At 39.1% G+C, this 10,403-nt stretch overlaps 1 protein-coding gene across 2 annotated transcripts in view; it reads left to right on the plus strand.

Annotated features, from left to right (window-relative positions):
* sertad2b (SERTA domain containing 2b) overlaps positions 1-9,966 on the plus strand; it is an 83,002-nt gene extending 73,036 nt beyond the window's left edge. For both annotated transcript variants that reach the window (XM_055163021.1, XM_020927769.2), the window contains exon 2: positions 7,167-9,966. In XM_055163021.1, the coding sequence (XP_055018996.1) occupies positions 7,171-8,286 (1,116 nt within the window). In that variant the 5' untranslated portion in view covers positions 7,167-7,170 and the 3' untranslated portion in view covers positions 8,287-9,966. The remainder of the gene's footprint in view (positions 1-7,166) is intronic.
* Positions 9,967-10,403: the final 437 nt, after the last annotated feature.

Here is a 10,403-nt window from a genome sequence, read left to right on the forward strand (position 1 = left end):
CTGTTTTAGACCTGGTTTTACTCCTGGTTTAGTCCTGGTTAAATCCTGGTTTAGTCCTGATTAAATCCTGGTTTAGTCCTGATTAAATCCTGGTTTAGTCCTGGTTTAGACCTGGATTAGACCTGGTTTAGTCCTGGTTTAGACCTGGATTAGACCTGGATTAAATCCTGATTAAATCCTCGTTTAGTCCTGGTTTGGTCCTGGTTAAATCCTGTTTTAGTCCTGTTTTAGACCTGGTTTTACTCCTGGTTTAGTCCTGGTTAAATCCTGGTTTAGTCCTGATTAAATCCTGGTTTAGACCTGGTTTAGTCCTGATTAAATCCTGGTTTAGTCCTGGTTTAGACCTGGATTAGACCTGCTTTAGTCCTGGATTAGACCTGGATTAAATCCTGATTAAATCCTCGTTTAGTCCTGTTTTAGTCCTGTTTTAGTCCTGATCAGCTCCCCCAGAACCACATGCGACTGTATCGGACTGCAGGACCCACACACGCCTCAAAACACAACACACACGGACACATTTTTACATCTGGCCCGATCATAAACGCACAAAACTGTTTCACAATCGCATCAAAATCACAGTCTGAGTGGGCGTTTTTATCAAACAGCAAAGTCCTCTGCAAAAAAACAAAAAACCCCGACTGTTTGGATTAGTCTCGACTCTGTAGTTTAGTCTGTCAAACGCTTTTTTCCACGGAGATGTTTTTCCTTTCTCTGGAATGTTTCACACTGTGGCATTAACCAGACCGAGTTACGGGTCAGATCTGTGAAGAGACACACCCACTTACAGTCAGAATAAAAAATGTTGTTTTTCTAGGGATTTTCCAGCTACAAAACCACCTGTAATTGATTAAATGTAGATTAGAGCTGTAGAGCAATGACGTATCCATAGAAACAAGCTTACCAAAATGTTACTTAGTGCAACTTTAAATAGTTTTAAAATGATCTTGAGTTGTATCAGAACAAGTATAAGAGCACATAGACTAGTATTACCAGGATTACACAAATAGAAGGAAAGAAAATACTCCAATTTAATGCTGAAAATGACATGTTTTTAGGGCTGGGTATCATTAAGAAGATGCCGATACGATACATACCTCGATACAGTGAACTTACGATTCGATACGATATATTTCAAATTGATTCGATACCGTTCAATCAAAATAAAGGCTAAATCATGGCTGTGATACTTAATGTCTTTGTTAAACTTCTTCTAGTGCAAAGTGAATATGAAACACAAACATTTTAATCCTCAAAACTGTGAAAATGTCAAATGTCTTACATGCACTGCAAAAAATTAAATCTAGCCAACTTAAGATGACTTGAATTAAGAAAGTTTGATCATGATTTGAGTAAATTCCACTTGACAAGTTAAACGATCTGTCAGCGGAATACGATTTTTTGTTCTTAAAATATGAAAATACAACTTGCTACACTTGAAAAAAGAAAAACAACAACCCTTGAAAGAAGAAATGAAATTGAATGTCGCTTGAATTTAGAAAAACACTTATTCCGTTGGTAGAGTCGACTCAGATAAAGTCAAATGTTCTTAATTTTCATTTTAACAAACCTTTTTGCCGTGTGAATGAGTTTCCTTCCACTAAACAAACAACAAAACTGTAGCTGTAACAAAATAATTTAGTAAAATACACAAAAAAACAACAACTCAATACGTGATATATCGATACAGCAGCCCACGATATCGATACTGTATCATTACATTAAATGATACGATTTATCGATATTTCAATATTTTTGCACAGCCCTAATGTTTTTATTGTCATTGTGGTTTAAAAATCAGTTATTGAGTATTGACTCCATTCTTTAGTATCGAAAATCAAGTTTGAATACACTGGTTTAGTTTAGTTTAGTTTTTATTTGAAGGGACAATGTGCTGAAACATTCATTTTCATTCTTTATTTGTTCTGGTCGTCATAATTACAAGGCTGTTGCGTCTCTAATGCTGCTTTGAACTTTTATGGACAATTTGAAACAAAAAAATAATAATTCCTTCACACAACCTTTAACAGAGCGAAGCGTCACAAAAATCATTTTATAAAATACATATTAACCTACCAAATACATATTAACATACCATTTCTACGAACACCTGCTCGAGTGTCCTCTTGGCTTGAAAGTCCCGGCTTCAGCGTTCCATTCTCTCGGTGGGAACGTCCCCCTCCTCCCTCCAGGCACCGCCTTCTCTTGGGCGAGACACAAGGACCTGCTGCGTCCGAGAGGGGGGGGGGACGTTCTTGCCGCCGCGTCACACACTGTGACTTGATGTCTTCTAAATCCAAATAAAATGAAATGTGGATGTAACAGACAAAATGCCGGGCCTTGTTTATGATATTTTACTCATCTTCCTAAAGCGGCTCACATTTTTTCAGTTTGTAATATCAGTATAATCCTCATTTGCTCACAGAAGTTTACTATGAAATCATATTTAAACTATTTTTTCTTGTTCCCCATGTCCTACAGCATCTGTAACTCTGGATTTGGGAAGAAATATTCATTATTTCCTTACCTGCCATGAACATTATTAAGCAGCGCAACACGAGAAACTTAGAAAACTACAGACTTTGTTGCTTTGCCATAAAATGGAGTTGGTTGAGCAGAAGTTACAGTTAATTTTTGCGTGTTTTGTTTGTATGTATGAACAAATGTGTTGAGATATTTGGTAACTTGCATGTGTCTTTTTATTTTATATTATATATATATATATATATATATAATATTATATATATATATATACAGTCTATAGATGAACTAACTTAGGTTCGTAAAGGGCACAATGCAGGGGGACTTTCCAGCTTGGGGACTTTCCAGCTGTTTTCTATTTTTACATAGCACCGTTACATCAGTCCATAATATACAAAAATAAATACAATATTCTAGTTTTACACTCATGACTGTAGATATGTGGTGTTATTTATTCTCGGTGCTGCAGGTTTGATTATTCCACAGCCGTTTTTTTAACTCCACTGAAAATGTGACAGTTTTTTTTTTTTTAGTTCAGTGGGGAGATTGTTCCACTCTTTTATTACTCTACGATTTATTAAGTCTGTGCAATTAAATTGAGCAATTGAATTTTGATCACGATTTCAATTTGTGTCTCCAAACTCAAATAATCGAGTTGAAATGATTTAAATTTATTTATTTATTATTTAAATTTATAAATGTATAAATTTATAAATATTTAAGTATAGTTTTTTTTTTGTTTTTTAAATATAGAGATTGTAGTTGAATATATAGTTTATTTTGGATCCATTTGTGTTTTTTTTCTATGCCTTATTTCATGTTCAAAGTTTATTTTATTCATTTTTATGCTTTATACATCACAAAACTGCTCTAAGGTTAATATTTGTAGCCTATATTAATTTAATTTGAAAGTTTTGTGTAAATTATCAATAACAAGAGAGAAAAATGCTGAATAAATGCATTGTGTAACTAAAAAATAATCGTTTAACTGATCGTGATTTCAGAATTGACCAAAAATAATCGTGAATGATTTTTTCCATAATCGTGCAGCTCTATATTTATATAATTTAATGTTCTAAGCTGTTCATTGTTCCTTCAAATAAACACTAAACTAAACAAAATACTAAGAAACGGAGTCGATGCTCGATTCAGAAACCACGATGACGATAAAAACTCTCTTTATGTCGACGGGAGAATGTGATTACTATACTTTACTCTAATGTTTACAGCACTGGCTTTTGTTATTCTTGGTGATACTGATTTATTTAGTCAACCCTGGCATTAAGTGATGGGAACTTTCATATGTGACCTTGAATAGCTCTTGGGTTTTACCTTACACAAACACGCAGTAATCTGGCGTGTCATTTTTTTGTCCTGTTGAAATGATACATGGTCCAGTGCAGCTTTTCCTTTACCGGATTAACAAGCTTGACAGAAATAAAACCGTCTTTGATCAGGGACTTGATTTACGGCGAGAGACATCAAACTGGAAAGATAAATGTGGTGTGTCTTAAGTCGTTTGGCGCTTGGAAAAGGAAAAGGGTCAACGTGAAGGTGACGCAGTGACGACTGTTCACCAGAAGAGGGCGGCAGAGTAACACGGAACTCTACTTAGATTTGGACTTAAACATTTATTTATTGATCCACAAGGGAAATAACTTGGACCCAGGAGCTCACAAATCACAATATATTATAATAACAAAGAGAAAAAATATAAATTGTAATCATAAATTCTCACTAAGCAGCAAAAACGAGCAAGAGACAAGTCAAAATCAAATGAAAATAAAACAAGTCCAAGGCAGACTTGATCTATTATGCAAACTGTATTCACCAAGTGTTAAACATTAAGTTATAATTATTTTATTACTGTATAAAACTAGTTTTAAATACCCCCATAAACCGCTTAAATAAACCACTGGTCGCTCTAATATGCAAAATAAAAGTGTTACAAAAGCTTCAACTTCACCTTATTGTGTTCATAAGATGATGAATAAAATTTTATACAGTGAAACGAGTTGAACTGTGCAAGGAAAAGCCGATGTTGTCCAAATTAGGGATGCGCCGATACGATACTGGTGTTAAAAATCTCCACCGATACTGAAAACTGAGCTGGATCAGGTATCGCCTCCATGATCGGATGGGTTTTGGCGATATCCCGGTTGGGCCTTTAACTTCAAAACCTGCAGATGTTGTGGATGACGACTTCCTTTGGGCTCTGTTTGCGATAATAACTCAAAAAAAATAGTAATAATAGTATTATAATAAAAGTAAAATAGTAACAAAATCTGGGAAAACTGAGAAAATGGGCCGGTTTTCTTCATCTACATGTCATTTTATTCTTCCTTTTTTAATAAATTGCCTATTAGTTTGTGTATTATAATTTGTCAAACTTAATAAAACAGAATTTTAAGGAAAAGCCTCGGCAGGTTGTGAAGACGCTGCTGCTCGATCCACGGTTTTAAGTTGTCATCCGCATGTTTCCAAGCGTCTTCCTTCCGTAAACGTGAATAGAGCCTCTTTACGAGTAGATTTTGATCCAGACCGTCTCATAATGTTTGAACTTGTATTCATACGGAGTCGTTCCGTCGGTGTTTGATGGATAAATAATAGTTGCGTAACACTTTTGGATCTCTTGTATAATAACTGAACTGAACTGTGTTTTAAGTAAATAAGTGCAATGTTCCATCCACACATTCGTATCTGTTTATGGTGAGGATAATTAAAGTCAAAGTTGGTATCAGTATCGATATCAGTATTGTAACTGAAAAAGCTGGATCTGTCCATCTTTAATCCAGATGACCCTCTGTTCTGATGAAACATGGCAAAGGAGAGATTCAGTTTGTTAACAACTGGACAAACATTTATTTAGGTCAAAAACGTTTTGCAGCTCATCCAAGCTGCTGCTTCAAGAAGGTTTGTCCAGTTGACAAATTGAATTTCTCCTTTGCCGTGGATTCTACATGTGGATTCTGCCTGGACGACTGAGGGATTTTACACACATCTCTGATGAAACACTGAATTAAATAAACCACAACTTCATAGTCGCGTTAGACAAACCAAAATCTTATCAGTGACTTTAACACTGTGTCAAAGCCTGATCCCGTCAGACCTCAGAAGCTCAGCAGGTGTGGACCTGAGCAGGACTTGGAAGGGAGACGCAGGAGGCGCCAGTCTTAAAAAAAAAACAAAAAAAACTGTTGTGTCCTTAGACAAGGCACTTCACCCTCGTTGCCGAGTATGAAAGTGGTGGGTGGGTGTGTGAGTGTGTGTGTGTGTGTGTGAGTGTGTGTGTGTGTGTGTGTGTGTGTGTGTGTGTGTGTGTGTGTGTGTGTGTGTGTGTGTGTGTGTGAGTGTGTGAGTGTTGGTGGTGGTCAGAGAGGCCGATGGTGCAGACTGGCTTCCGTCAGTCTGCCCCAGGGCAGCTGTGGCTACAGTAGTAGTTTACCACCACTGAGTCTGGTGTGAATGAATAATGTGAAAAGTGTCTCTGAGTGTCCAAAACAGCGCTGTATAAAACTGATGCATTATTATTCATTATAAAGTTGAATTATTAAAAACATTGATTTATTAATGCAAGAATCGTCTGTCTGTGTCTCGTCCTGTTGGTTTGTTTGTTTGTTTGTTTGTTCCAGGCGTAAAACATCAAGGAGCAGCGTGTTCTACCTACTGAAAATAATCCACTTTAAATCTGAAACTCTTTATCCGTCTGTGGATGTTCAAGGCCTGAGTTATTTCTGTTTTTGCTGAAGCTCGTCCCTAACAGTGGTTCTTTTATTTACCCGTTGCTATGGTGATGCTGACAGCGTAGTGATATAGAGCTGTGATTTACTGTTACCGGATCTACTTGTGCGGTTTTACAAAAATAATCTGTGTATCATTCGTTCACTCGTCTTTCAATATAAAACAAAAAATTAGAAAATGAAAAATGTAATATTTTCTTCATTATTTGTCTCCAAAATCAAAATGAAAAAAGAGATAATGATTCATTTTTTTCAGTTTTCGATTTTGTGTTTAAATGAAAAATGGAAAAAGGCCGTTTCCGGTTTACATGACGTCCATGACTGCGATGCTGGACTTTTGCACCGCATACGGACTGAACCAGAGCTTTGACTCCGAGCTTTGACTCCGGGCCTCAGCTTCGAGCTCTGGCCCTGCTGTGGGCTCTGAGCCTCCGGTCTGGTCCCGGCCTGGTCTCGGTCTCAGTCCCAGTCTCAGTCTTGGTCTGGTCCCGGTCTCAGTCTTGGTCTGGTCCCGGGCTCAGTCCTGATCTCAGTCTCGGTCTGGTCCAGGTCTGTCCCGGTCTCAGTCCCGGTCTGGTCCTGGTCACAGTCCGCTCTGGTCCAGGTCTGGTCCCGGTCTGGTCCCGGACCTGGATCAGTCCTGGTTCAGTTCGTACGTGCTGCAAAAGTTCGGCATCACAGTCACAGAAGTCACGTAAACGGGAAACGTCTGTTATCTGTTTTTTCCATTTTTCATTTAAACACAAAATCGAAAACTGAAAAAACGAATGTTTTTTTCATTTTGGTTTTGGAGACGAAGAATGAAGAAAACTGTTTTTTTTTTTTTCCTTTTCATATTTTTGGTTTTATATTGAAAAACGAATGAACAAATGAAACACGGATTAAAAATAAAGCATGACATTTTGTATTCTGATGCTGACTTTGGCGTTTGTGTCTTGTTTGTTTCAGATTTATGTTTGGTAAAGGCCACAAACGGAAGCTGGACGAGGATGAAGCGGGTGTGGAAGGCAAAGCGCTGGAGGTGGGCGTGTCGTGTCCGGAGGGTCTGTCCAAAGTGTCGTACACGCTGCAGCGCCAGACCATCTTCAACATCTCCCTCATGAAGCTCTACACGCAGCGTCCGGGCGAACCCAGCCTCCAGCGCCGCGTCCTCATCAACAACATGCTGCGGCGAATCCAGGACGAACTCAAGCAGGACGGGACCCTGAGACCGCTGCTCCTGCCGCCGTCCCCGCCGCCCGACGACCCGCTCGACGAGGGCTACCGGCAAGCCCCGCCCACGTTCGGGGTCCTGGCCCAGCCGCAGCCGTCCGCTTTGCTCATGGGCCCGCCGCCTCCGTCGCCGCACCCGATGGGGTCGCCCGCGTCGCCGCCCTGCCCGCCCCCTTCGCTGCCTTCGCCTTCGCCGCCGCCGCCGCCTCAGGACTGCCCTCTGGAGGCCTGCCTGACCCCGGCGTCACTGCTCGAGGACGATAACATGGAGAGCATGGAGAACGCCACGTTTAGCATCGCGACTCCGCCCACTCCCCCCGTTTCGCCGCGGCCCGCCAGGTTCCCGTCGATGGAGCTGGACATCGCAACTTCACGGACAATATCAGCAAATGGTAACGCGCTAACCGTTTCTACCTCCCAGCTGGCCAGAGAACATCGCGCGAAACCGGAACCGGCTGGCGTCTTGCAGGCAGAACTTCGGTTACTGGACCCCTTACCTACGCTGCCGTCCGGTGGCATCTCGCCGGACCCGCCCTCGTCGTCCCCGTCGGGTTTCCTTTCCGATTTAGCTTTAGACGACGTCCTTTTCGCCGACATCGACACGTCCATGTACGATTTCGACCCCTGCACGACGACTGCGACGACGACGACGACGGCGTCATCCACGGGGACGACGGCCATAGCAACGGCGGTGGGCGGGATTTCCAAAATGGCGCCCGTGGTCACTGCGGACGACCTCATCAAGTCGCTGGCGTCGCCGTACAGTGGCCCCGCCCCCCAAGTTTCGTCCAATCAGCCTTTCAAAATAGATTTAACAGAACTTGATCACATTATGGAAGTATTGGTCGGGTCCTGATTTATTTTTAAACATCCAGGAAAAAGACTGGGGGGGGATTTTTGGAGTTTTAAATGTTTTTTTGTTTGTTTTGGATTCTGTTTTTATTTTTATGATAAATGAACTGTTAATGTCGGAAAATTGTAAGCATCAATATTGAGATGTCAGTTTGAACTACTCCATGCACTGTGCTGGCCTTTTCTGAAGAAACTGGGACGCAACTCAACACAAAACATTCACTTTGCTTGTATTTCTAATTTCATAAAACTCACATGAATCCATTTTGTGTAATACAGGACCTTTAAGAATTTTAACTCTTTATTTATGTTTTTAAATTCCCATAATTGTAATCCAATTTTACAGATTTCTTAAACAAAATTATGGGTCCAATCGCAGTCCGTACTCATTAAATATATCGTTATGGGCTGTAAAAATAGTTTATTAAATGTTATAAAAGCAGCTATGCACAAAATGGAATCCTTAGTGTATGTTTTTCCCAATTTTTACACATTTTTTTACAATTTTGAAGACCGAATGTATGCAAGAAACATATCCAAATGTTGTAATTTTCAAACTACAAATAGTCTAATAATGTCCTAGATTATGCAAATTCTACACTTTATTTTGCCGCTTTAAGTTGTTTTCTCGTCAAAAACGTACAGTATCACAGTCCTAAATATTCAGTTTTTTCATCAGAGTTGAAAACACTGCTCCACCTCGTGATGTCATCTGGTGGTATTTCAAGTTTTCCTCTGAAATCATGGCTGAAGAATGTTTACCTGTTGTCATACAAGATTTTTAAGACGGAAAAACAAATTATAAGGTGTCCCAAATATTCATTTTTTCGACTTTTAGCCTGTTTCTAATTCTTCACTCGCCTCAAACTAAGACTTTAAATTGTTGTTAACTTAAAACTGAGACACACTACAGGAAAATTTGTCGGATTTAGACTGTGATTTGTTTCTCCTCGAGTTCTGAGACGGTGTCAGTGTCAGATCGTAACCACCAAACATCAGCAACACCATGAAAACCGCCAATAAAACAGAGTGACGGACACAAAAAGCCAAGATATAAACTCAGGAAATAGCAAAAATATTAATTACTCAGCTCTCGTAAAGTTGTAATTTTAAAGTGCAGCATCTCGTCCACATTATCCATAGAATTTGTCGTCCGCAAATAATGACCCCAGTCCATAAAACATCCAGTTTGGAGTGTTCTTTAAAAGTAAAAAGGTGGGAGTAGTTCCTCACGTGTGTTTGTTTACACAGCGCACGGATCGAGGTGAAACTGCTGATTATTGATAGTGACTTTACTTCCTCTGGACTTTATCTCCTATCTTCTATGCTTTAAAAATCACATATCTGAAGTTTTGCACCATATTTTCAAATAATAACACAGTTTTGACTTGGACCTAAACACTTAATCATCTAAAAGTGACTAGTTTTACTCTAAATTCCGCTCACAACCTTGCATCCTGTGGTCTGCAGACAAATCCTGCTACAGTCTTTGTGATCTGAGATTTTAAATCTCTCAAGATTCTCATTGCGTCTGTGGTGTGCGCTGTTTGTCGCACATTTAAAAATCGTTTAAGACTGAAGAAGCCTGTAGTGTGTGGTGGAGTTTTAATACTGAAAATGTTTTGTTCAAAATTGTTTCAAATTTGAGGTTGGAAATCATAAAATTGTGAAACAAGTGTGTAAATTGTCGCACGTAATCACATTTTCTTTAAGACCAAAAAAATCTTGTCGTGTATCGCAGACTTTTAACATAGAAAAAGTTTTGTATGATATTTTCAAATTCAAAAACTGGTTGGAAATAGTAAAATTGTGAAACGAGTGCGTAATTTTTCGCACTCTGCTTATTCATAACAAACACGTGAGTCAGTATAATCACTTTTTTTTTTCCTCTAAAATCGAAAAATTACGTCGTTTGCAGCCTTTCAATACTGAAAAAGCTTTGTACAATATTTTCAAATTCAAAAAACTGGTTTGAAATAATAAAATTGTGAAACGAGTGCGTAAATTGTCGCTCGGCGCATTCATGACGAACATTGTCAGTTAAATTTTTTTTTTTGTTCAAGACGAAAAATTCGTTTATTTCAGCCTTTCAATACTGAAAAAGTTTTGTACAATATTTCA

Source organism: Boleophthalmus pectinirostris, unplaced genomic scaffold (assembly GCF_026225935.1).
Source record: "Boleophthalmus pectinirostris isolate CB_2022bp ecotype Guang Dong unplaced genomic scaffold, ASM2622593v1 HiC_scaffold_5, whole genome shotgun sequence".
NCBI classification, from domain to species: Eukaryota; Metazoa; Chordata; class Actinopteri; order Gobiiformes; family Gobiidae; genus Boleophthalmus; species Boleophthalmus pectinirostris.